The sequence below is a fragment of the Triturus cristatus genome, chromosome 7, assembly GCF_964204655.1.
Source record: "Triturus cristatus chromosome 7, aTriCri1.1, whole genome shotgun sequence".
Lineage (NCBI taxonomy): Eukaryota > Metazoa > Chordata > Amphibia > Caudata > Salamandridae > Triturus > Triturus cristatus.
Window position 1 is genome coordinate 1,613,865,345 of NC_140590.1, and position 27,848 is coordinate 1,613,893,192.

Consider the following 27,848-nt stretch of genomic DNA (forward strand, 5'->3'; position numbering starts at 1 on the left):
TTTCAAAACAAAATGGTCATAAAAAAACGCAACTAGGCAAAAACTGTTTTGCTAAACTACTGTGAAATTTTAGTTACCGATTCTTTGAAGCATCCTTTAATAAAATGTGTTGATGCATGCTAGTATTTCCCAAAACATATTCATAATGGAAAATCAGTGTAACTCTGATGCCGAGGCCCCCTTAGATCCAGTACTGTGGTTTCTATGTCTATCATTGGGTTTTGCCATTGCTGCTTCTGGGGTAACACCCTACCCCTATTATTGTGAGGTTTTTGATCTGATTATGAATCTTGGCTTGTGCCACCTTTCTGCTCCTGTCTGCCACTCCATAGAAATATTACTCTTACAGTTCTCCCCTGTGCTGTCAGCTCTGCTTCTGGGTAAACCCATTATGCCAAGTACTACCTTAGTGTCCATGGTCATCCTTGGGTTGCACCACTGCCAATCCTATATTCCCCCTTCTTTATATCCACCTACTCAGCTGCCTGTACATGTAACCTTCATAATGTATGTATAGAAAGTATATGCTAATGGGATTCACACATCTTACTGTTACATGTGCTTCAGGACAGCAACAAGGTTTCCACCACAGTCTGAGCTCCCTCCGAGGCTCATAACCAACACCAAAACTCTTCCAAAATAGCCCAAGCTAAAAATAAAAACCACTCTACCCAACATGTACAACAAACCGCTTTAACTTAGTTACTTGAACACCCGCTTAGTGCTTTAGGGACAAGGGGTATGGAACGTGCTATACACATGCCTATATGATACAGTACAGCACGTCATTCTTACCACTACGTTGGGAATGTGGTTTACTGTTGCAAGGCAGCCGTCTAAAGAGACGGCATGGTATCAGTGGAAAGAGGGTAGCATTATTGTTCCCTATTCCAAACTTTTTTTTCCCATTGATTTTAAATTGATTTATTTTTCTTTTCCTCGCATTAAAATTCCTCAGTGGTAAGAGGCAAACCACAGGCTATTATTTATTCGAAAATCTTTGTGAGCATCATTGATGCCAATCTGCTAAGGGAATATGTGGGTCTGCAATGCATTTGTTACAGCAAGATTGAACAACAGGGGAGGGCAGGAGAGGCACAGCAAGTCAAGTGAAAATAAGGGAAATATTGTTTTTCACATTGATCTCCTTGTGATAAAATGTTAACCCATCTCAAAGTCTTGTCTCTGAATAGGCACAGTCTTGCATAGCTTGCCATAGCTGGTAATCAGTAATCCTGCTTCCCGGGGACCAGTCTTGACGAAACCGGGTGAAAGCCCTTTCCCCCTCCAGGATGCAAGCCTTTTTTATCTTCAAACTTGGCACCTTAGGCCCACTTAAAGCATTTCCAAAGCTAGCCAGCAGATGTATTCATCTAGAAACTGCTGCATCTGCATGGTGGTTTCTTCCTCCTCAACTAAAGAAAAAATAAGCTGTTTTTTCATGATTCTCTATCATTGTGAGTCCAAAGAGATGTGGCTCTTAATCCAATGTGAAAAGAATGATTGGAGGAAACAGGAGTTGAGTTGATGTAGTGGATTTTTCGAAGTATAAGGCATCCAATGTTGTGGAGCATTCCTGAATGCCACTGCTCCCCTCTCGGTGTCATTTCATGTTTATAGATGATGATCGATATCGCTTATTTTACCGCTTGCAATGCTTGTGGTGCACATTTTTAGAGCTTTATATGTTATATATATATTATGCAGAACCATGAGTGCCAGCTGCTTCTTTGCTGACCTGTGATTTTAAATTTTCTGCATAGATGCAAACGCACAGAAATCGAAAGAGGACGGCTATTCTCATCTACTCTGTTCATATCTCTGCCACATGCGTAGGCTTCCTTGACTGCTGTCTTTGCTTCTAAGCACGTCTTACTTGCAGGCTCTACACAACTCGTCGGCTGGTTCTGATTGTTTTTTCAATCTCTGTCTTCTTTTTTTGTACTTTCAGATCAGCAGCGGTTGGATGAGGAAATCAACAAACTGCGGAACCAGCTCAAAGTGAAGGTGAACAAGCTTTATGAAGCACAGGGTGAGTGGACACCATGTGAGGTACCTGGATAGCCAACAGCTGGGTCTGTACATTGAGAAAAGGTAGATATTGAAAGTAAGGCAAGTAAATGACCCAAGCAGATGTCTGTTTGCCAGCGATAGGGAAGATTCCATACAACCCTGCTACAGTCACCATTTGTGCTTCTGTTTGGAGCAGTGTATTTCCAGTTGAAGGCAATGGTGTTTGAGTCTAGTAACCTTTTATTTTCAGGGCATGTGCACCCCATAGAATCCACTTGGGTTCTTTAAACCGGTTTTCCTACTGTTTCCTTCTTGCATACCCAGGCAAATGATTTTTGTTTTAGCACACTCAGTGCTGTTTCCTACTGCAAATCCTTGCCACGGTCTGTCTGCAGGCTGAATATGTAAAAATAAATTCATTTTGAACAAAATCCCTGAATACTTTGTTGCTCAGACAGATGAATATTAATCTAGAACACTCACCAGGGAAAGGCTTCCCTGAATCTAGAAACTGTAGTATGCCTAGGATTTCACAGGGATCATATTTGCATAAACACTCTTAAGGAGCAGTAAATTTGCAATTGCTCACTAGATTCGTACACTGTCCCGCTGGTGACGGGTACCAATATCAAGAAGCAGGGGAAATCTAGAAAGAAAAAAATATTTTATAATTCGGTGCACACTATTCGTGGGCTTCACACATTGTTCCCCAAGCTTGGCCGACTAAAAGAGTCTGTTATGTGGCAGAATGTTTTTTTACATTTGTGGTTTTTTTAAAATTTTTTTTTTTTTAGGGAAGTTATTTTATAAGTTAATTTTAAAGCTTGCCTTCAACACAATTAACATCTTGGTTTTGGTTCTACCACTATTGGATATCCTGTGTAGACTGGTAGTCTCAAATCATAGTCTCATTGTTTTTGGCCTGACAGATGGCATGTCTTTCCAGCTGCCTATCTCGAGCAGTTGCCAGTGGGGATGTTGGTCTCTTATCCCTATCCCTGAAAAGGCTGACCTTTGAAGAGGCTGGATTCTTGAAGCCACATGGAAGAGTCTATTACTGCTTTTAGTTGAACATTTTTATCTGTGGATTATGCAGTTTTTGGCAACGTGTGACCACAATGTAGCAAGATGCCTAGAATGCAGAGGCCTTGGAGCCTCTAAAATCACCATGTTTAGGTATGGGGTCGCGACCTACTACTTTTGCTTTAGTGTCTCTTATCTGTAGGGAAGTCAGGGCCTTCCCAAGAGAAATATCCAACAGAGCTCCTATAAAATGGTGTTCTTAGCAAGGAGCTAGCCAAGACCTCTTTAAGTGTAACTATACATAGTTTTTTAGGTCGAGCCTAGAGTCCGTGCGCATGCGCTGCTCTACAAGGCATTCTGTATTCTATCTGTAATGAATGAACATGCCCAACACACGCCCACCGCTTTCAATTGGTTCCTCGTCCTGCCTTTTCAAACCCCATAGTTTTCATTGATGAATACTGTAAATTTGTCCTGCCTTCTGGATGTTATGTTCCCTCCCCGGCGACTACCTGTGCTATGTGGATTCTTTAACTATGGGCCATATGTTCTTTTTAAATGCACTTCTTTTATCTGTCCTCCCGCTCTTTGCTGGCACACGGCAGTGCAACTTGCAGTTCCCTTAATCTGCCCATGCCGTCTTTCAAAAACATCTCCCTCCCCAGCTTTTTTCAGGCTGCTCGTGTCTTCGGTGCAGCTTGTTTGAAAGGCAACCTGCATGCCTGAAGCCGTCCCGGCTCCGTCTGCGTGGGCATTTTTAACAGCGGTCCATGCGGCCCCGAAGGGCTCCAAACACACTGCAACGCTGGCCTCCTTATTAATGAAACCTACCTGAGATCAACCTCATGGAGTTTGACCTTAGGGACAGTGTGAGGGTTACATGCAGCTGTATCGCATGATCGGGGCAGAGGTAATGTAAAGTTTACGTTGCTTGTTTTAAAGTAAAACAAATCATTTTTCTTTTTCCATTATGGCGAACTGAAATCTTTCCTGGTCTTTTTATATACTTGAAAATGCGTCTTTCTGCATGTTTGCAAGACTTTTGTTATTGAACTAAGGGGCTTAATCTTTTCAACGTGACCTTTAATATTAGCTACAAATGTGGCGGCCATCTCCGAAGAGAATGTTGTATAGGTACTTTGATAGAAGCTTGTAAAAAGAAAGACATTTAGCTATTTTATTTGAGAGTAACTTACGAAAATGTTCATGGGGGAGGTTTGAAGGACTTGCTATATATTCATATTTATCTTATGGCTAAGTGCCGAAACTTTGCTCGAACTCAGTAAACATCCTATTTTAAGAGTTGTGGGTTGACTGATAAAACTAAGGCTTTTAGTCTGCATCTGTTCTGCTGTAAATTGAGACTCTAATACGACATTTCTTGCCGTATTTCTTTTACTGTAGCTCCATGTGGTGCAACATTAGGGTATCTGCCCTGAAAGTCTTTCTTCCTTGTTATGCCTTTTGCTTTGGACACGTGAGCAACAGTGAAGCCGTCCTTCAGATTGTGCTTGCTACATTTGTACATCGCGCCTAAAGTCAATATAGTTACGTGCCTCTAATTCTGGATAATACGCCAATACACTCTCGGGACGACTGACACACAGACAATAACTCTGGCTAAACATTTTTACGGTCCCAAAAGCGAGACCTATTGGCTTTTCCAATGCATGTTTTGGTTCTGTCTTTCCCATAGACTGTGCCTTTAGTAGCCTGTCATTGTGATATGGGTGCTTGCTTGCGAAGATGAGATGCCATTACAGTGACCAATTTCAGCAAAATCTTTGAGGCTAAGTTGAGGCTAAATGGGAGGAATCTATATTAATTGCTTCACCTGTGACAAACCTGAGGTATTGCTAGCGATTGGGAGTGTTTAAATCCACTGTAGCCTTTTTCAGCAGCATCCAGTAAAATAAGGACTATTCCTGCAGTTGAGGTGGATCTGGAGTGTGAACAATATGATTTTGCTGTCTCCTTTCGATCTGTTGGGCTAAAACATACAGAAATGATGCATAAGCTATGTACCTCATGACCAAATCTGTTATAATTCTATGGCATTTATATAGTGAGCAATCAGCCATTAGAATGGCATTGTATAACTAGAGGTAGTAGGTGGATTACTTTCCAAAAGGTTCTGAATTTACCACCACAGACTAGAGTTTGAATCTCTTTCATTACGCTTGTTAAAGGGTCTGGACCAGATGCCCCTTTTGTTTAAAAAGTTCTGCTGCTGAGTCTCTTGTGATTAAATTGGAGGAGAATTAAAGAAGGATGCATATTGTATATGTTTGACATTACGGGTTTAGGCCTCAGTACATCGTTCAAAATGATTGCAGCGGGTGTAGTAGGAGTTGTGAATGCAAACTCTACAGAGCCAAGGTGATCTGATGGAAAAAATGAGCGCAGAACTTGAAGATTCTCCAGGGAGTTGCAAATAACGTCTCTGTAGAATCAATATTTATTGGGAAATGGATAACATTTCTGACCCAAGGGAGGACTCAAGCTGTCAGTGCCATAGAGGTTCAATGTATCCTGTGTTAATGGATGAAGCTGTAGTAATGGGACCAACAAAGAATAACTGTGCTCACTGATAAAGCACCAAGTTCCGACCCGCTCTTACCAAGGTGCGAAAGACTGCCACAAAGTCCATGAAATCTCTTCTTTATGGAAGAGGGGGTAATTTTTTGTGGTAATCGAAAACAAAAAGGGCAGCCAAATGAGCACCCCTTCCGTAAAAGGTTTGATAGCAAAAATATATTGAATGCCCAAAAAAGGGTCACGGTAAGGTGGTGCCTTTTTCTGCAGAGAGGTAAACAAGAACTGGACTAGGATGGTAGTGGCACAAAGAGAGGGGCAGAGTCTGCATACAAGAGGAGCTTTATTTTTTGGTCCCAATTGTGGTGTATTCCCAACAAGTTGTGAATACTGTTGTACAGAATGAAACAGTACGTGGTTCATAAAATAAAGACCAGGCCTGTGGTGGGATTGGTTCTATAAGATTCCAGGTTTTCATTGCCACATATGTGATAAACTCTGCCTATATAACAAAAATAAGCAACTGAAAGATTCGCCACTATACACTTGAGAACAGCACGAGTTTCATCAACGCCTCAAAATGCCTCTTTGTTAACATCTTCAAGGTTTTGAGGGACACATTTGTATTAAAAAAAATACTTCCTTTGGTTTTATGGAGGGGGTGAGAGTCTGGATATTTTCCAGTCCCCCAGACTACCAAGTATAACTACTTCTTGTTCAGGTAATCCTCTTCCCCACCCCCCCCCCCCCCCCCCCCCCATGATTTCTCTTCAAGCTTTCTTTTATTTATCTCCAATGTAAGCGCTTGGAAGTAGCACTTAGCACTCTTGAAAAATAAGTTCCAATACCGGAAGCTCAAGCAGGTCAAAACAAAAATCAGGCTATTGATCTTTTTGTCAATTGCACTTGCTCCAAACAGCAAGCAAGGCATGTTTTGTTATGCAACAAAGACTGTATCGCAGGTGATCACCTCATAGTCCTTGTGTGATTCATTTTGTATTTTGGCATCTGTTGCCTGAGACACAAAACCAGAGTAAGTAGGGGAGGGCAGGCCTGTAGAGAGACCTTCACACTTATGGTGGTAGCACAGTAGGCCTATACTAGCAGCCTGTGAAGGATTAGCAAATGCACTTTCAACTAAGAGTGTGACACCTCTTCCATCTCTTACATTTTTCAGTCACAAACTTGATATTTAACTGTATTCTCTCTTTTTTTCCACCAAGGTAAACCAGAACTGAAAGGTTTCAATTTAAATGCCATGAGCAAGGAGGAGACGAAGGCCCTAAACAAGTTCCTGCAAGGCTGATGTCAAGAACTTGACTAGAACAAGAGGTACAGGGGCGTTGGAACACACAAGAAAAAAGGAAGACATACAATGGACTCGCCACGAAAGAGTAACCTGCACGGTCTCCTTAAGGTCCTGGATGGCTTTGAGTGTGGTAATACGTTGGTCACCTGTCCTGGACTCTATAGCCACAGCGCCTCCCTTTTCAGAGATTTGTTTTTCTGAAGAATCTCTCATTTCTGGCTTGCACATGGAGGCAGAATATTGGCTTTAAAGCCTGTAACAGACATGTTGGGTCTCTGCTCTGCATCTATCTCCGTCTTCAAGTAGGACTTCTGCTCCAGATACAGAACATAAGGAAGGCATGGGAGGACTGGGATCAGAGCCCAACTACTGTGTGGGTGGTGTGTGCCAGTGTGTTTGTTGGGGGTGGAGGAGGAGGAGGAGGTTTGTTGAGAACGTCTTTTTCTTGGTTTGAACAGTGAGAATTTTTATAGAAATAATGTACTTGTATTTCATTGAAATGAGCCACAAATGTGTGTAACTATTACCAGTAAAGTATTGTTGTGCTACTAAGGTTAATACTACTAGCGCATAATTGCGGGCCAGTTTCTCTTTTTAGACTCTGGAAGATGACTTCCATGTGGAATGACTCTCTAGGCATAAAACTAAGTGGTGTGGCAAATATTTAGAATAGTTATAAAAGTTATCTGAATCTATGGCAGGGTTATTGGTTGTGGAGGACACATTTTTTTAAATTCCTCTTGCCTATAAGAGACAACTTGTTAACTGGCGACTTGAGAGAATGTTAAAACCCCTTAGCAGTTGTATTGGTGTGATGTTATTTATGCAGCACAATTGTGCTATTAAATGGCATGGTAGCACATTCAACGTCAAATCTTTCTTTCAGACTCATGTGCCAGCAAAGCAGAGTCAACTATATTTAGTAGGAGCCAGCACTGGTAATTCGACATCTCATCAAAGTGGTCTGGGAGTGATTTCTTGCCTTTCTTTGTAACACACTTCTTAATCTCCCCCTCTTAGTTCCTTTTTCTCCAGCAACAGTCTGTGTCATTAAAGCTCTTATAGTGTGTATCTGGCGCCAAGCATGCATGGCCTGTCCACTTTAGCTTTTTATTTACGTTCGTAGTATTCTTGAAGTATTGGCTTCTCTGCCACGTGGCACCCACTGTTCTTAGATGTCCTGTAGGCCTCACCAAGAACCAAACCAGGATTCAAGGTCACAGTTGATCTAAAAAGCTGAGTATTCTCACAAGGAATCAGCTAGACCTAAACCTACAGCAGAAAATAAGGAGATGCAAGTGAGGCCCACGTTTCTTTAAGCTTCTTCTCCAGTGAGAGACACTTCGGTTGTGGGCAGCTTGACTTGGCCTTGGAGAGAGCTGCTTCCACAGATTGGCAATTTGAATTTTAGCACTAGTTCCACCACAAGTACAGATTTAAAAACATTGACAATGGCTTATGCCATCTCATCTGCCGTCAGACTGTGGGTACAAGTGTTCTAGACCTCACCCGAGTTAAATGCCCCAAATCTATTATCGTATGTTGGAAGAGTCTACCATCTCTGAGAAACTAAAGAAGAGATCCTCGTTGTTGGCATTTGTGGAAGACTAGACAGGTTTCTGAATGTGCTCCTGCAGTCATTGATGGCTGGTATGGTGAAATGGAGTTCCCCTTCTGCAAAAGCCTTCTCCCTGTTGCACCTCGACTGCCTCCTTCACCACCACCAACACATGCCTTTTTCCATTTTGTCCAGGGGGAATATCACACTCAACTTATGGTGACGGCAGCGCACTTCAGCCTGCTGATCCCTTACGACCCGGGGCCAGCTGATGGCCCGTGGGACGACTACTATATTCATCCCCCAGGTGATGCATGCCCAGATCTGTACCCAGCTAGGCCATCCCCTCAAGATGATACTACTGCATATCATGAAGTAATTCACAGGGATGCTACATATAAAGTAGACATGCACATTCTGCAGGATTAGGGTGACTTCTTGGTGGAGATGCTGTTTAAGATCCAACGCACAGTGCAGTTCCTCCCTTTGGTCATGGGAATGTTCAAAACCACCACAGACACCTTTAAAAGCCTGTGAAGGCATGAGTGGACAAAAAAAATACAAGCTTTCTCCCAATGACCCTCCCTACATATGAGGTTGCATACCTCCTGGCTCCCTCACGATGCACACTGCACGTACGCGTGCAAACGCCCAGGCTACAGGTTCTGCTCACCTCCAGATAAGGAGAACAAGAAACTAGATGCAGCAGGGAAAAGGGTAGAGGTGCAGACAGCCACATATCGAAGGATTGCCAACTCGGTTGGCCTGCTTTCCCAATACAACTGAGTACATTGGGACAAGATGCAGAACCTCCTTTAGCACCTCATTGAGGAGTATAGACAATTGGGAGAGGAACTGTTGGCAGAAGGGAAGGCTTTCTCCAACACCACCATCCGCTGTGCTGACAGTGCGACCCGAGGATTAACACCAGCATCTTGGAAAGATGTCATGCAACACTCGCGTCTCTATTGTAAAAATGGAAATACCGCAGCATCTGCTCAACCCGCCCTCATATCGCCAGCACCCCTTGGGCCTGCAGGTTAACTAGAACCTTCCATGGACAAGTGTAGCTCTAATCACATATTTCTTCTTTTTCAGTAATTTTCTTTGTGCAATATACATGTGCATCATATAGTTTTCACTTGCCACTCCATAACACCCTCACCTGCTGTGCGGATACCAATATAACATGGAGTCGATGCCCGTGTGCATTGCCAGCTAGGGGACCGGGTTACTATAGCTAGTGACTCAAAAGACTTTGAAGAAAAATAACTTGCAAATGTCTGAGACTAACTCTAGATGGCAGGAATATGCAGAGTACATGAAGTTACAGCACCACACACAGCAAATAGGTGCTTACAGGGATTGTAATAGTTTCCATTATTGGTACTGTCACCTCTACTTACAGAGTGATCAAGGTGAATCTGGCTGGTCATCGACTGTGGTGTGCGACCCCTGTCAAGCAGGCCACTATGAAGTGGATCGCAAGTGCGTTGATTTCTTTTATCTCAAAATTATATGGGTTGTTCCTCTCCAGTCTTTATGGAGTAAAGATCAAGGTAACGTATGTCACTTTCCAACTGCATATTCCATTGGAGACCATCTAATGAGCAGCCATGTAGCCTATTCCAGATGCTTTCTGCAAACACCGTAGTATGGATTAAGCATCTCATCTCATCCAAGGTTTCCCCCTTCACGCTCCTCCATTATACTTGAGCTCCTCTGCTTTCTTTCCAACAAAGCCGCTTGCTAGTCTCTTCTCTGTACAGACAGAATGAAAAGTTGGAAGCCACCAGGCTTGTATGTACTCTGGTTCATATTCAGCAGTGTTTGATATGCTGTAAAACATATTTAGCAGTGTCTGGCTTGTGGCCAGGACATTCAGTGAGCTAAAAGGAAGAACGAGGAAGGGCCAATATTGAAATAATCGATTCAAGGAGTAACTGCTATCTTGTCTTGTCCTGTGCCTGGAGTTACTATAGAGTTGGGTGCATGCTTAATGTCTTGTTAAAGGCTTAGAGATTGGTGTATGTTGTGGAATCTGTCAAAGTGGTTTTCAGCTTCCCTAGGTTAGTGTTGCGACAGACCCAAATACTTTGTTATATCTTCACAGAAGTATTGACAGTGAGGCAGGTGACTCACAAAATTAACTTCAGTGGCATCTTAGCCAACTTAAACAATGAATGATCTGGTTGAAACCTCAAAAAAGAGGTGCAAATGTTACTTTTGTGGGGAATTGTTATCACATTTTGGGAATGTTATGACCATCTAAATGGGGGAACACCATATTATGGCCATCGTCCGCATTCAGCTCCACTTCAGAATGGGTAAGGCGTAGTGCATGGCGTAGGTCAATTTCTCTGATAGTCGTAGATTTACAACTTAAACTGCTGAATGGTTGATTGATTATAAATAATGAATATGCCCATTGGTGCCCACCACATTAACAATTATAACCTGCAACCTGTTTCCATAACTTCTTGTAAAATCTGTCTGAAAACTAGCTATTCAAAGGCATCCAGACAAAAAAAAATGCTTCTAGAACCAAATGTTATCAGCCATGAGGGGGAAAAGTAAGTTTTGTCTCAGGACATAAAATTAGGAAACGTCAACCACTAATGGACACAAGTTATAAGATGGGGAAGATTTAGTTGAAGTTAGCAACCCCCTCCAAGCACATCAAGGGACTTGGGTAGTTGCATGTCGAAAGAGGTTCTTATGATGTTGAAGGCAAAAAGTAACCAAAACATGCATGGGCTGTCTCGGATCTCATAATTAAGCATTAGCATAGTTTTAAGAGTGATCCATTTGTTCCAACGGTTTTTTGACTGATGTTCACATTGTATATTCTACTTTGTGACCAGAACTGGTTTAGTTATCACACTAATATTACTAGAGTAAAGTAATCCTTTATTATTCTATTCGCTTCACATAAAAAAAGAAAATGACTGAACCTTTCGAAGGCCCATCAGTGTAGGTCTTCTTGTAGTTCTTAATCTTTATTGTTGTAGCCTTGTCTTTTTGATTCAGTGTCGCCATGCAAAACATCCTCTTGGGAACATTTGAGAGCCACCTGTATGAAAGGCTCTTCTTATCGCTGGACTCCTCACATCCTGAAATACTGTGTCTCCATTACACACATACTTACAATAATGCATGTATAACATATGTGCGCACTAGTTCAGGAACGTTCATCATCGTGGTGATGGCTCAGATTTGTCAAGCAGGTGCGATGGTCTTGTAGTACTGGCAGGGGTTGGGCAGGTTTGTTGGATACATGGAGCAGAAAAAAACATTTGTTTATTTGCTTTTAAAAGAAATCTGTAGTTGCCCCTCCAACCACAGCTATGAAAGGATGGTCTATCCACATTTTTGTGTTGTGGAGACCGTCCAATATGCCATTCCCTTTTCCAGCCTTCATCAAAACCTATGGTCTTTGTTGTACACTTGATGGAAGACCAATGACATGCCAAAACGTGTAGTATCACGCCTTCTTCTGGAAAGGAGCAGGCTTCTGGAGGTGTTTCAAGTGTTTCTTCCTGTCATTAATGCAACCTGGAATGGAGAACACAGCAATAATTTTTGTTGACCTGTGAGGTGGAAGGGAAGAAATCTGGTGCCATTAAGGAAATCTGGGCAACAATGAATAGGGAACCAATGGCATTGCAGGGATTGAACTAGAGGAAATAATACCACAGAGGGAAGAAGAAGCTGGGGAAAACCTGAAGACGGAAGAAGGGCTTGGAGGAAACAGTGATGCTAAAGAACTGGACTTAGATGAAAGTAAGACACTAAAGGCAGGATAGATCAGCGATTCGAAGAATTGAGAAACAATACTAAAGAGGGGGACATAGTAGTAACAAGGACAGTGAAGTTCATGGCAGGCATAAAGTAAAAAAAAGCATTAAAGGGAAGGTGCTGCTTTGATTATTGAGCAGATATTTTTTTTTATTATTTACAGATATTAATTGCATTGAGTCCTACTCTCCTTAATTATAGTAGCCTGGCCTACCGTTAAAGAAGGTTATTTTGTTACTTTTGATCTATACAATATAAGAGAATGGGTGATGGGGAATGGGGGAATGGTCTTTTCTAATAATTTTCTACCATTTGCCAGATCTGTGCATAATGACTGTGACTTGATGCATCTAACTTAGTTCCTTTAATTTCAATTTTGTGATTATTGGTGGGGTTACATGGTGGTCATGTTAAAGTAGCATTTTTGTTTTTAAATCCTATCCACAGCATCAAGAACTACTATAAGGAATTACACCAAACTTGTTATGAAGAGATATATTCACTCAAAATATGCCCTCTGTGTGGCTTATGGTAAATCTATCTAATAGTTTTGAGATATTTTCGTAATAAAACGGTGCCATCCTGGATTTGAAGGGTTAATCGCCATTAATGATGTGGGGGATCATTCTGTATTCAAAGATTTACATCATGGAAAAATAATTTGGTGGTTGGGTGTAGTGGACAGGAGCATCTCCTGGCCCCCAGGGAGGTTTTAGAGAATGGTTGAAGGGCAGGACCTACCATTAAAAATGAAATTCAGAAGACAGACTGTAGATACCCATAGCCACTGATCCAGTGCCGAATATAAGGAGGCAACTATAGCAGGGCTGGAGCGCATAGCCTAGGGAGAGTTCAGAGGTTGCCTATGGAAAACCATGAATCTGCCCTGGGAAAAGTAATATGTCGCAGGATCTGCAGATGCCAAGTAACTTGTTCACCCTTGGATCGATGTGGCTTCACAACCTCCATTTTGTACCCATGGATTCCAGTTCTGGCTTATCGATTTGTTTATTTTAAAAATCAAACAAAACGAGTTGCTACATGGACATTCAGATTTGGCTGTGCTCAGTCCTTTGCCATGCTAAATCAGGGGAGCCCGAAGGCACAGCACATGGGTTGCACCTAGAGACACCAGAACAGATATTGTCAGTAGACATTTACACTGCACTCTCAAGTGGTAAATTGTCCAGAAGTCCTTGACTTATCTTTGATACCTGGGGCCATCCATTCGTAGATACCTTAGCTATTCATCTGAACACCAATTGCAATCCGTTTGCTTCTAGCCAGGGGGACAGACCCTCTAGGGCACTACCTAATGTAACACAAGTAAGGTATATCTGTATTCCTGTCTGCTTATTTGGGTCACATATTTATGGTCCAGCTGGAAATTAACTCCCTCAAATGGCAGATGATAATGAAAGGCTAACACTGCCATATTGTACAATGGCCTATTTCCCTGAGAGTTGCAATTTCAGCTGAGCTCAGGCACTGTCCCTTTTTCACCTTCTTTAGCATGCATTTTAATAGGATTTAGAAATGAGTTGAGACATAGGCATAACTTAATAAATTTAATTCTAAAGGTATACACTATTTTGATAATGAGAAAAAGAAAAAATGAATTACTTTTGTATAACTGATTATACTACATTTTCTACTGCTTGGAAATAAAAGAAAAATACGGGTCTCTGATCAGTGAGTGAAGATTTAAAAAGCTTTCAAGTGTTCCTTCTCTGTCTTTTCGTAAGGGAGAAAACATTTCCTGGTCTATTGGGATAGGCAGAAATAATATTTACAGAATTCAGCACGGATCCCAGACTCTTCTCAATGGGGCATGGTCAGGGTTTTCTCAAGAGAAGCCTGTAAAGGATTGTGTTGTAGTGCTAGAGCCCAATGAGTAAAATTGATCCATTCACTATTCGACAGTCATCCGGTGGAGTCCTTCCTGGCTGCACACATGACTCCAAAAGTTCTAGGTATGCCTACATTTGTTTTTCAGGAACCATACCCTCAAGTTCAGAACGAGGCGTTAAAAAATGTTGCTAAAGTAATAGATCCTGGATATGAGAAAGTTCCAGGATTCTGCTAAAAGGGGGCTATCTGTATTATGCCCAAATCGCTGGAAGGTTTCATTTTCTGGAGTAATCTGTGGCTCACCAGAACTAGTAAAAAGGTATAGGGGAAATTGCCCAAGCAATCTAGGATAGGAGTTTCTCAGGGCATCAGATTTTTTCTCTCGTCTCTGCAACTAGATGCTGATTGGGGCATAGGTAATATTCCTCTTTCAGAAGCAGATATTTATGAGAAATCCCCTTATCATTAATGATTGCTCAATGTAGTGTCTTGTTCATTTTAGACAAAGAAACTGCAACTGGCGCCTTATCAGAAGAAGCCGGGCCCAGCTGCACAAAGAAAAATAGGAATCATGAAAACAATCTGTTGCGGATTTTAGCCCTAAAACTGTTTTCCCCTCTAGGTGAAAAGCTCTAGAGAACATAGTATTCTGATTATCCAGTCTCACAGCTGAACAGTCAGAATTTAAAGGGAATACAAATTTGGTGCTTTTGAAATCAAATATGACAGTCATGTTTCTTAGAGCCTGGTCTACTTTTCCTTTCAGCAGCAGAAGGAAACACTTTAGTCTGAGAAACATGTGTCTATATGGTCGGTCCATCTAGAGTGACTTTCCTGAGTAGGCCAGAGAGGAGTCAATAGTCATTGTTATCTGGGTGTTCCGTGGTTAGAATAGTTGCCCTTTTTGGAGCCTTTACTCCTGAAGCCAATAATAAAGAGCAACAATTACATCATCTTTTAACGTGGGTCCCAAAGCTTGTCTGCAGATGAAGTTTTACAACTCATTTTTAGATGGGCAAGAGGGATGCATGTGGCTGTGTAATCTCTCGAATCACCTTGCTGACATTAGCGAGTCATTGATGGAAAATAGTCTGCAATAGAGAATCCATTCTGTCTGGAAAGGCCAATCCCTGGGGTGTGTTGTTAAGATGTCAATGAACTGCTATTGACAAAGAATCAATTGAGTTTTGGAATCTGAGCTCTGGCGAGGTAGTGATCAAGGTAAGGGTAAAGTTTGATCCCTTCCAGGTGTAAATGGGATGCCACTACATAGAACACCTTTGTAGATACCACACAAGTTCAGTTGAAGCAGACCGTGTGAGCACTGTACTCTGTTGGCCTCCAATTGCAAATTAGTACAAAGCATCAGCAATTTCTTGCAGATCTAAAAGTGTAAACCAAACCCATGATGCAGCACCTTCACAATTTCGGCTTCTTCTGAGGTTGTATTTGAGAGCATCTTGTGCTTGAGTTTAAGTCAGTCTCCACACCAGACTCTTTTACGCAAGGCTATCTTTTAAAAGCTTGAGATGGTTGGCAGTTGTTCTTCTGCTGTGTTGTAGTTATTGAACGAAGGGATTTAACCATCTCCACAGCCATCTTTTATTTCTTGAGAACCTGGTTAGTAAAAGGTGAAAAAAGTAGTATTTGAATGGAAGATCTATAGGTTTTTTTTCTTGGATTCCGAGTGCAGAGATGAGATACAAGATCTACATTTCTGCTGAACCACCACTCATTGCAGTAATATCTACACGTTTGTTAACTAGACGATAATGAATAGCAACTTCCTTAGCCTCCGAAAAGCAGAATATGCATGTATCACCATTGTTAGGATGCAAAAATGCAACAAACTTTAACAAGACATGACAGTGGCAGAATTAGTTGACCTACATGAAAAGGAAGCATTTAAGTTTCTCTAATGCTTCTTTATCCCAAACCAATGGAGTTAGTATGTTGGCACAAAGGCCAGAGTCCATGACAACAGCTGAATGAATTGGAAGATCTCCCATTATAGAGGAAAGATTTTCGGCCAGGTAATCTAAGGCCTTTACCATGGCACGTTCTGAATAAGGCCTTGACTAGGCCACCAAAGGTTCTTCCAAAATGGAATGCTTCATGGCTAGAACTAGCATAGCAGTATCAAAAGGCGCAAGTCTCAAAAGTGTCCAGAAGCAGGCTACTTGCCCGGTCAAATCAAATCATGGCATGGTAGTATGGAATGGTTTGGTGAGGGGGATTACATGTGTTGTGAGAATATGTATCAATATCTCTGCAACTCTGATGTTCTTTGGGGAATTTACGCGACCGTGAAGGTTCAGATAGATCAGTGTTTAAAGTATTTTTCTGTTCCTCTAACATTACAGGTTTTGAGACATGCTCGCTTGTTAAGACAATTCGTAGGTGCAGTTGGAAGAGGCGGAATAGGTCAAGCAGATGTGAAAGAAAGCTCTCCTGAAGCAAAAACAGTAGAAGTATGACACACACCTTGACTCTGGTCTCCCACTACCACATGAAATCGTGCAGGTGGATCAGAAAAGTGTTTCTCCTTTTATACCTTCTGGTGTTTAGTGAGAAGCACTGAAAGAAAAACTCTCAAAGAAGAGGGAAAGAAATAGCCACACTTTGATCTCTCACATAATTAAGACATCTTTTGCAATGCATCTGCACTGAACCAAGTTGATTCCAGCATCAAGACACTTCTCTACCCAATAGTGTTCTAAATAGAGGCCTGAGCACTCGCCCCAGAGCTAGGAAAGACCGTATCTGGTTTGAATAGACTAATTCAGCGGAGATTGAAGTCTTGTGATTGGTTGCTTGCCCGCCTAGCGATATATGCAGGTATATAGGACCAGAGTTTCCCTCTTGAATATGAGATTGACACTCCGGGATGGGGCCGGTGCATCTTCTGGATGTAAATCCAGGTTACCAAAATGAACCAGGAAGCATCAGGTCATGAAACCGATTGGCTTCGACAGTTGTGCACCGACCTGTAACATGGAAACCTCAATAGCTTGGCAGTACACCTGCAGAAAAGGGGGCAGAACTCATTGTATGAAAATCTCTGGTACAATGGAAGCAAACCATGTGTGGATCAGATATAAACACGGCAGCATCGAAATGCAGTGCTTGAAGATGATCTTCAGTGGAATATATGGGAAGGCCACATTTATTTTATTTGTATTTTTTTCAAACTCAATCAGAATACTTTGGAGCCAGAAACAAATGGCTCTCCCAGAGGTGGAACAGTAAAATGGCAACTAGTGCCAAAAAAAAGGGAAAGCCTATCCCTGTGTCCTGCTGATGGTTAAGGAAACGGGAAACGGGATGGGGTGGAGGTGCTATGGTCTCTCGCCCTTCCTCGAGAACCGTTTGATTTGTCTATCTAGATCTTGCCACCAGCTACATTAGCTTAAATGTGTGCCTGACTCCTAATCCTCATTCAAAGCCCTCCATCATAGGATCTTTGTTAATATTGATAAAAACTGAAAAGGTCTATGGGATTAAGGGAACACGTTTTGCAAATAGAAATAACACATTTAATATTAAAACAATAAACCTGCTTCTAAAGGAAGGTTAGACAATTCTGGCTTTAAGCCATCAAGGTTAGAGAATTCCAGGCACTGAAATGGAGGAAACGAAACCAAATCACTGAATTGGGAGGACATACTAGAAACTACGGCACGGAATGATTATATGGACATGCACAAAATCAAGGCGCAGGAGAGAAGGGGAGAGTGTAAAGCAGGATACTGCAGTACAAGGAATGTCCAGAAACCCTGGGTTACTGAAGGGCCCGAGACGTGCAGGAAACCAAAGCTGCCAAGGGAGGATAACATGGAAAACAAGCATTTGCAATGCAATCGGTCTCGCCTTTAGTACCTTATATGTATTAAGCCTGGGTGCTGAAACATCCACTGTTCTTTTACATGGAGGGAAAGTAAGCACCAAACTGCATGACACACCAGGTATGGGAACACATACAGAGAAATATTGCCTTTCAGTGGGAAATGGTATAGTCTAAAGCTCTGTTTTTAATATAAAATCAGGGCCTTCGGTGGTCATATCACTGAAAATACAAGATTTGAAAAAAATATTGTCTACGGGTGCTCGTGGAAGACAATTTCTATGGACTGGAATCTAGAGAATGCTGAAGTGATTCTGGTATTTTACTGACCGCTGCTGACAGTTAAATAGAGTCAGTTGAAAAGAAAAAAAGTTCCTAGCGGAAGCAGACAAGTCCTAGGGCTGATCTCCAGAGCCCACAAAATACATACACATATAAGTATATACTAAAGTATATAGAAGAAGTTGCGAATGCTCGACCTAAAAAAGGAAGCCACTGATTTCTGGGGGTATGGATGCACCCAAGGAACTATAGGAGAGGGTGGGCGTGGCTTAAACAAATGTACAGGGTGTAGGGTAGGGAAATAGAGAAAATCAAGGTGCAGCCAGTTATTGAAGATGCCAGTGCACAGAATGGAGAGTGACATGAGCCGAACTAAGGCTTTGAATGAAAGGGGACATGTACAGAATGAGAAAGAAAACAAGTTGCAAAGTACAGTGACAGAACACACAGACATTGGGGGATGAAAAACACCTAAGGGCACCAAAGAAACAAACACTGTGAAAGACACGTGACGTGCAGGAAATCAATGCATCAACTGTAACATAGGATGGCACAGTGCAGAAGCCATGAAACTGAATGATGGGAATATGGTGGTAACATAAGCCACAACGTTGGTCCACATTTCTGGCCCAAAGAACATCCAGGATGTTTTTTCTTCCCTTGCTTGATCAACTGTGCTTTGTGGTTCCGGCTCCATTTGGTCTCTTTGGAGGAGTCTCCCCAGCACAGTAACCCTTTCACCTGTGGGAAATCTAGGCAAGGTGGTTTAACCCATGCTGCTTGGATTTCAAGTTCAACCAGACCTATTCAGAGGAGTAAGGGAGCTGGACTACTTTTGGAGATGCCTGTCACCGCTTCAGTCTGTTGTTTGAATGTTTTGTCAGAAACCAAATAAAGGCAAATGGAAGGTGGTAGATAGCAAGGCACTGAAGGGAGAAGGAGGAACCCAAAGACTTGAAGAGATAGTGACAAGACAAACCTGTTAATGTAAAGGAGGTGGGTTATGGAGGAAAACACAGAAGCCAAGGCTATGGTGGTGGAAATTGTGAGAGAACAAGAAAAGACTCATTGTGCAAACAAAAACAGTGACAGGATGAAGGAACATAAAAGAAACAAAGAGGTAGTAAGAAGAGAAATAGATGAAACCAGTACACTATGGCTCTAATTCTGAGTTGTGTGGAGTGGTAACTGTGCATTTTGTTTTTGTTGGTTTACCAACCAGCATAATTATGAATTTTAGTGCGTTCCAGGAACACACCCAGTAAGACCACATACATTTCCACCTGTTGATAGGAGTGGAAAGTGTGTGCATAAAAGGGACAGAGAGTTACTGAAGTACATGCAATATTTGGGTCCAGCAATTCTGGTACTCACACCTTCTTCACCATACCGGTCAAAAACATGTACTGTCTCTTAACTAGTGTAGATATAGCTGCCCGAATCATTAACATTGGGGTAGGTATTACCATAGAACTGGTGATGTGGAAATGAGGGCTTAAAAGGAGAGGAATACGTACCTAAATGTGTGTTTGGTACAAAGTTTCCATTACTCAGCGTGTCTAAATGTCCATCATCACGGGAGACGGGCCCCTCATTCCACATGAGGTCGTAGCCACCAACGCGCTTTTCCTTCCCTGTCAGCCTGAGAAAGAAGAGCAGGTCACAGGATTAAATAATTGACAATTATGCAGCATCAGTTCCATTTCCTAAAGCAAATAGTACTTTACTAAGGTTTTTCACCTTTAACACCATGGGACAACTACGTATCAGGTGACCTCACTAGAGAGGTTTGTATGCCCAAGATGACACCCAGCAGTATATGTTGATTGCATAGGCATGGAACAGAGGATCTCACTTAAACTACGAGTCTTCCCAAGAGTGAAGGACTCTGTGTATCTACCTTCACCTCTCCCCAACATATGCTGCTTTCCTTCTCACAGCACCACTTGTGATGGCTCTTCGTAACATAGAGGGCGGCAGTCCCTGTTAGTGACTCTCGAGCAGTGCCTCTCTTGGGAACTCATCTTAGAGACACTCTCACACATTGCACCTTGCTCTTCACTCATCTCATAGCCCGCTCTGCTGACAGTCTTGCGCAGTATACATGTTTCTCCATGCCACACCCTTACTTACCTGCCTTCCATATCCACTATGTGCAAAGTGTCTTCAAGCAAGCGCGTTTTGAGCTCATAGTCCTCCTGGCTGCTGGCAGTGAGGGATGGAGAGGCATTGATTTCCAGCAACCACCTGCAGACAAAGTAAAGTTATTGGTGATGGTTGGGCATGACAAAGGTCATGTCAAACACTACTAGGCAGAACCCTGGCACTACCTTAGAAGCGTAGAAAAAGTGAAAACAATCGCGCTCTATGTGTTTCATGAACGTGTGATACAGTAAATCGTTGAAGGGTACTGGTGAATATCGCAGTCTGATCCGTAGGCGTTAATCACTAAGCCCAATAGCGTCCTCCTCAAAAAGAAAAATGTCCCCACTAAACACTCCAAAATCAATTCCTATGATCTTTCTTTAAACAAAATGTGAATTAATCCAGTGTATCCGATCCTCTCTTAATTATTATGGCATTTCACCAGAGCGTATAGTGTTCAGACATCACACTATTAAAATAGATGTTCAAAATGTATCCATATCTATAGAGTCCATTAATTCATACCAATGCATTTCTGGACCAGCCCTTCATCAGGGGAAGGGTCCAAAAGAGCTTCAAATGTAACGCGTCAAACAAGACGCGGGCTCAACGCTGAAATGAAGGATTAGTGGGGACGTTTTTCCATTTGAGAAGGAGGCTATTGGACTACCTTAGAAGCGCCCAGAGGTTGAATCTCCCACTTTTAAGTCTGCTAAGTCTTTACAAGTGTGAAACTGCGTGGGGCTGCACACACTTCACAAATCTGCAGGAAAACAACACTTTTTCATGCTACCAACTTTTCTCTGATCCCTGGAAATGGTGCCAGTTGGTCATTACAGCTTCCCTGTCATTTTTTGGGTTACCCTGGAGAAAGATATGCAGCTCCTATCACTCTGCAGTCTAGGGTGAACATCATGTCCAACCGTAGTCTTCTGTAAGATTTTATATTGATTTCATGTTATTGTATTTTGTATAGGTATATAAGTATAGATCACGTTTTAGATTTCTATAATCTACACGTTAAGTTTAAGTCTCCAACCTTATCGTCTGTTTCATTGCAGCTCACTCCCCCCCCCCCCCCTTCCATCAGCTCTGAAATGTGTCTGCAGATGCCTCGGAGAAAGAGCCTCAGTATGTGCCTGATGCATGCTTCACTCCTTTCTCGTGAAGCTTTCCCGCTTTTGCAGGCCTTGGACTGTGATATGTCTGATCCTTTCTCCTCAAACCAGTTGTCCTCCTCTACACAAAGAATGGTACAGGAGGATATGCCAGCAAAAGGCCTTTCTTCCCATGTCATGATAAAAGTTAATGATGGAAACGCACAGTGTGTGCACATGAGCTATAGGATTCTCCTTGTTCAACTGATGTATAAATGCCCCACCTTTTAGACTTGAGTGTTTGAGCACAGCTAACCAAACTCACTGTATGATGTTATGCTGATTACTATTGAATATCGTTTCTCTCTCTCTTGGCGTCAGTCTCTTGTGTATATATCTCTCTCCACTCTGTATCCAGCTATTCAGAACCTATGACTGAGAAAGGGGCAGTATGCAGACTGGTCCGTTGACCATACCTTTTCTTCTGAAAGGGGAAAAGAACCACCATTTTCCTTGATAGGGATTTGGTAAAGCTTTCTTTCTTGAGAAGGTAAGAGGCCCAAGTGGAGAGGTGGAGCCTCTAAATGTCTGGCCTCAAACTGGTAGGGAGGCAGATGTACATTTTCAACGTTTCTGATACCACCCTAAACTTGTCTTCTTCCTTGACCATCATCCTTTTAGTTGCCATCACACTCCCCCACAAATGCTCATCCTCATTTTACTAAGGATTTTAAAAACACGTTCTTATAACAAAGCTAAACAACCAAGTACACAAGTCAGACTGGTCAGAACAGTTGATCTACAATTAAATGGAAAAGCTGGAAATCAGTCATAGCATGAACTGATCATTATTATAGGGGTCCAAATCCTATTATTGTCACCTTGTTTTAAAACTCTGAAAATTACCTCTATAAATGTTGTGAAAAGCAAAGATGACACGCCTAGATCTTGACACATTAAGAAGACAGAAATCTATTGTTTCTGGACCTTCCAGAGCAATCCCAAACACAGGTGGTGCTTGCTTAGCTACAAGTCTCAAGGAATTTCCTATAACTACCACTAGATGTTTGATTTGATATTGCTTCTTTAAAAAAAAGAGGTTAATTTGAAAATCTTTTTTTCTTTGACTGCTAACCACCTAGATCAGCAAAAGATAAGTTACAGAATAATCCCCTTGACTTGAGCAGAGGTGAAGGATGTCAGAGCCACTGCTATGTTTACCCCTTTTAAAGTTAGACCTCGAAAGGATGTTCGGGCATACCAGTGACTTCCTGCTCACTGATGGCCAGACAGTCTATGGAAACCCACAGCACCTTGTTAGTTTCTCTATCCTTTTACATTGTAGATTCCCAGCCTATAAGTAGGGAGCCAATCCCCCCGCCCCCACCTTTAGGTCCCAATAGGATGCCATATCTGTCTTACGCCCGCAGGTCACCATCAATTAGGATGTCGTAGCCATACAGCTCGAAGCAGTGTTTGTCATTGATGATCACTTTCTGTACACTCCGCAGGGTTTTGATAAAGATGTTGTCCATCTCATCGAAAAGCTTTTCCACCATCTGTGGTCCATGCTTTGCTGTTAAGTAGTGTCGGAGCTGCTGGATCATCCACTTACAGCCCTGAGAAAATGAATATAATTAAGCACTTAAACAAGATACAATGAGTCCACAGTCAGAGAGTACAGAAACAAACACTAAAGAAAAACAGAAATGTAAGCACTTGAAGCATGAAACTGCATGGAGTCCAAGCTTCCGAATCTCTGTACCAAGAATCAAACGCTCATGTTCTAGTGACCATGATTTTGTATGTTGCAGCCAAGGCGTAAAATAAGCTCCCCATCTTGACGCGACATTAGCAAAATCAATGCTCTTTTCAGAAACTCCTGTAAGCCCTCTGTACTCCTCATTTAATCCCCTTTCTCCTTGCACTGCCTACAGTGCCCTGTTCCTGGGAAGCAGTGTGTGCTATAAATCATCCATCCCTCAATCCCTCCCTCCCTCGGTGGGAAACATGTTTTGGTCAATGAACTAGAAATTGACGCGACAGGCAGCAGCACAGATGATCAATCAAAAGGGGCGTTTTGCAGCTGAAGTGGCATAGAGATAAAGCAGACAGAATAGTGGTAGAGAAATAAAATAGATGACACAGCCCATTGGAGCAATGGACTGCAAAGCTTGGAGGTGAAGTTTAGGGATGGCGGGGGTGCGACTCTTGGGGAATTCACCTTCTCTGGATCATAGTCAGGAGCCGTCTTCTGAACTGCCACATTGGTAAGATGGATATCTGGTGAAAAATCAGGGTTAAGGCTCAAAATAAGTAAACAAGCTGCTATATGGGAATATGGTCCTGAGGGGCCAATACATTGATTATACTTTGCCCAATGATTTCAATTAGGTCGTGGTAGCACAGAACAGAACTTATCACAGGTGTGCGTGTCCTTGGTAAGGCCTTCTCTTTCACTGCTGCGTATGCAAAATCTGGATACACCATAGACAAAACATCTCTTCATGCTAAATCTGCTTAGAATTAGAGCGAGCAGCTGTAGAATGGAGGCGAGGGCATCTGACTGAGTGTTTAATTTGTTATATATATATATATCACGGATTACCACTTGTTAATATCACAATGGTATAAGAAAAATATGCCGGAAACAGAAGAACATCTATTTCTTAGATGCTTGAATCCCATCATTCCCACGTTCTACTATCTATCCAAAGTTCACAAGGACAAATCCTCCTGGTAGACCTATTGTGGCGTCACAGGGAAGCCTAACAGAACATATGTCCATGTACATAGACTTCTTTCATGCCCAACATGTGGTCAAACTGTAGTCATATATACGAGACACTAAGGATTTCCTTGGACACATTGATAAAATTAAGTGGGAAGAGGGCTTTTCTCTCATGGTTTTGGACATCACGAGTCTTTACACCTGCATAGCCCATAAAGATGGCCTGACAGCAGTACAGTACTTCTTGGATAATCACCCCCTCAAATTTACTGATGATTTTCATTAACTTTTGTTTGAATAACATGTTTCTTTTTCAGAATCAGTTTTATAAACAGGTCTCTGGAACGGCGATAGGCACCTGCTTCGCCCCCAGTCATGCAAATTTATTTGTTGGATGGTGGCCTGGGCCGCGCCCAACAAGATATGGACAGACAGGATTATATCCGGGCACCGCTACATCGATGAATCTGTCAACTATTTAGACCTTAATGGTAATGTAGCGGCAGGACAGTTACACACTAAGCTTCACCGAAAATCGGCGGCAGGTAATTCTACTTTGTATGCCACGAGCAGTCATCCCAAAAAACTGATCAACAGTTTCCCTTATTGAGAACTGTTGAGACTGAGAAGAAACCATTCTAGCGAGCGTGAATTTAAAGAGACAGACGAAGCAAGCATGAAACGCTTCAGTAAGAGGGGATATATTGAGGAAGTTCTCCAACAGGCAATGCAGAGAGTCAGTGCCATATAAAGAGCTGATTTACTGATTGAAAGGGACGAGGAGAAAGGGAAAAAGGTCACTAGGTCATCTAACATAAATGGGAAGTTTTGGATAATTACGACCTATTCTTGGAACGCAGGTCAACTGAAACGTATCCTAAGAAAAAATTGGCACACCCTTCTCTCTGACAATATCATAGGGTCTGACCTACCTTCTAACCCCTTGGTGACATTTAAAAAAGCCATATCGCTACGGAATGACTTTGTACCAAGTCATTTAAACATAGAGACAACTAAGTCTATGTGGAAACTATTAAATAGGTTTTTTCAGTGCGGGACATGCACGGCTTGTAAACAGAGTAAACGTGTTCTGACCTATAATATTCCTGGTCTACCCACACCTAAGAAAATAAAGAAATTCCTGACTTGTTCTACCCCTTTTGCCGTCTACTGCCTCACATGCCCCTGTGGGCTCAGTTATATCGGTAGCACCATTCACCCTGCTAAAATACGGATATTGGAACATTTAAGGACGATATTTAATGGCGATGAGACTTATCTGGTTGCGAGACGTTTTAACAAGGAGCATAATCGCAACAGGGATTTACTAACATACCATTGCATTGATCATGTACCTGTAAATCCCAGAGGGGGTGACAGAATTCTCAGGCTGAGACACTCGGAATCCCGATATATCATAGATTTGCAAACTAAAAGCCTGCAGGGTCTGAACAGCAGTGAGGAGTTAGCGGTTCATTTGGAGGAATTATTCTGGCTAGTCTAATATGAAATGTTCACTTCTTTGTTCTGAATTCTTGTATCACCATTACTATTTTCTTTCATTGCTGTATTATGAGATTGGATAGAACTATGGATTGAGAAACTGTATGTTTATGTCCCTATTATGAATTAAGGTATATACCTATGCATCAGCAAAATGTGTAAGTGGGCTGGGTCTCGAGCAGATCAGATCGCAATATATTATGTACAAGCTATATATTTGCCGCTTAGCCAATCCCCATCTTTAGAATTGTATTTTGTGCATATATTACGGGTAGTATTAGTAGTAAAGGTACTACTAGCCCATCCAGGGCATTAATGAGTGTATTCCAATGGGCATCTTGTAATCCTTTTGAAATGTATTATGCCCATTCAAGGCTGGATGTTAGTGATTGGTTCACGTCGAATGCTTAGACGCCCTCTATGTGAACAAAAGATGATATAATATGCCCATACAGATTGTCACTTGTATGGATGACTCACAATTGTATGCTAGAAATGTATTACATATGTGCGTAATGATTGGCCTGGGCTGCAAATACTGTATTGCGGGGCAGGTATTGGGATTTCTGGCCGTTTGTGTATATTCTAAAATGGCGGAATTGTAGGATTGACGAAATGGTTGGATTTTACATTTTGTCCCTCAACTATGTCTAACACCCGGAAAGGCACACTGAATCTATTGAATACATGTATAAAAGTACTGCGGCTCCGGCGTTTCCAATTAACATCGAGGAAGGCGGTTTGCCGAAACGCGCTTGTGTGCCCTGAGTCCGTTTGAAAAATAAAATTACGGAACTCGCTCCCGTGAGTGCTGTCGTCCTTTGAGGGTACTATTACCCGGTGGAGTTTGGAGCAGTATGTTTATGCGGAAACACCCCCGCATTGGCAGGTACCCGTTCATGAGTGCATTGGGCTGCTGATTTGGAAGCTGCAATATAGCTCCAACGGAGTAGAAATCCAGAGTAAAGATTGCTCGAGCCCACATGGTCAAGTTTGCAGGTAACCACATTTCTGTGTTAAACATCACATCTAAATCATACTTAGATCTGAGAGACTGAATGCCAGCTCAATGTGGAGTGGGGAGCAGACCTTGCATAGTATGCATTTAATAGTAAAAATGTTTGTCTCTCTCAGTGTTTCTTTCACAAGCATATTTATTGTATCTTTATCAGTGACAAAGCCCTTATTTTTAGTGAAAAAAGTTGAAAGCTGGACTAGACAAAAAAAAGTAGCTGACATGGAGGTTGGAGGGATTGTAGGTATGGGCAGAGTGTGTGGAGCTCCGCGTACTCTGCCGTGCTTCATGGAGTTCCGCGAGCAGCTGAGTGCATTTGGTTGCACTGTTTGTGCATATTTTTAGCGCCAGGTGTTTGTTGCACACTGGAAAATCAGCGTTAACGGCAGCATGTGCAGCGCAGGGGGTGCTGCTTCTTTCTGTTGCTAGAGTAGATGTTCCACTCGAGCGGCAGCTCCCTTAATGCGAACGGAAGGTTTCTCAATGTGAGCGGCAACGGCCATCCACGACCGCCCACGTTGAGAAATCTCACGGAGGAGGTCTGGAGTAAGGTTTTCCCGATTGTGCTCGCCAATTTAATGTTGGCGGGCGTGAGTGAGGAAATATCTCTGCTCCGTTCACTATGTGGATCGCGAATTGGGAAAAACTCCGCGAGCGGAGCGGAATTTCATGCCCGGGCCTAAGGGATTGGCAGCAGCATGGCGGGCTGCGTTCGGGCACAAATTGACTTGCCTTTGTTATGCCACTAGCTTGCCCGCACCACGCAGTCACTTTTATAATTGAGGGTCGATTAACACTTGGATGATTAAAATTTTGGTGCCACCACACCAAAGTTTCACCCACAATGGCACCCATGTAAAAACAGATCAAAAAAATATATTGTGATCTTTGCAATCTGGTAAAACTTTAGACTGGAGCAAAAAAGGAAATACGTCAAAATAAAAACAGCAGGAAGAAATAAAACCCCTTATGTCTCTTACATTGTGCAAATTACACCAAGTAATACATAGTAGTTAACATACCACACCATTTCACAAATATTCACTGAACATTTAAAAATTGAGTGCCCGTTTCACAAATTAGTAGACAACACACAGATTAGGAAAAATTTAAACACAGCAGAGTAGTTAAAATAATGCCAAAA

The 27,848-nt window shown here is 42.2% G+C and overlaps 2 protein-coding genes across 2 annotated transcripts in view; one reads left to right on the plus strand and one right to left on the minus strand.

The window, feature by feature from the left end:
* The window catches only part of PDRG1 (p53 and DNA damage regulated 1), a 50,317-nt gene extending 37,494 nt beyond the window's left edge, over positions 1-12,823 (plus strand). The window contains exons 4-5 of the mRNA XM_085619508.1: positions 1,952-2,032; positions 6,795-12,823. Of these exons, the coding sequence (XP_085475634.1) occupies positions 1,952-2,032; positions 6,795-6,877 (164 nt within the window). The 3' untranslated portion in view covers positions 6,878-12,823. The remainder of the gene's footprint in view (positions 1-1,951; positions 2,033-6,794) is intronic.
* TTLL9 (tubulin tyrosine ligase like 9) overlaps positions 11,328-27,848 on the minus strand; it is a 93,490-nt gene continuing 76,969 nt past the window's right edge. The window contains exons 10-14 of the mRNA XM_085619507.1: positions 23,680-23,738; positions 22,878-23,074; positions 20,347-20,460; positions 19,731-19,855; positions 11,328-11,993 (exon numbers count right to left, since the gene is read on the minus strand). Coding sequence (XP_085475633.1) covers positions 11,923-11,993; positions 19,731-19,855; positions 20,347-20,460; positions 22,878-23,074; positions 23,680-23,738 — 566 coding nt within the window. The 3' untranslated portion in view covers positions 11,328-11,922. The remainder of the gene's footprint in view (positions 11,994-19,730; positions 19,856-20,346; positions 20,461-22,877; positions 23,075-23,679; positions 23,739-27,848) is intronic.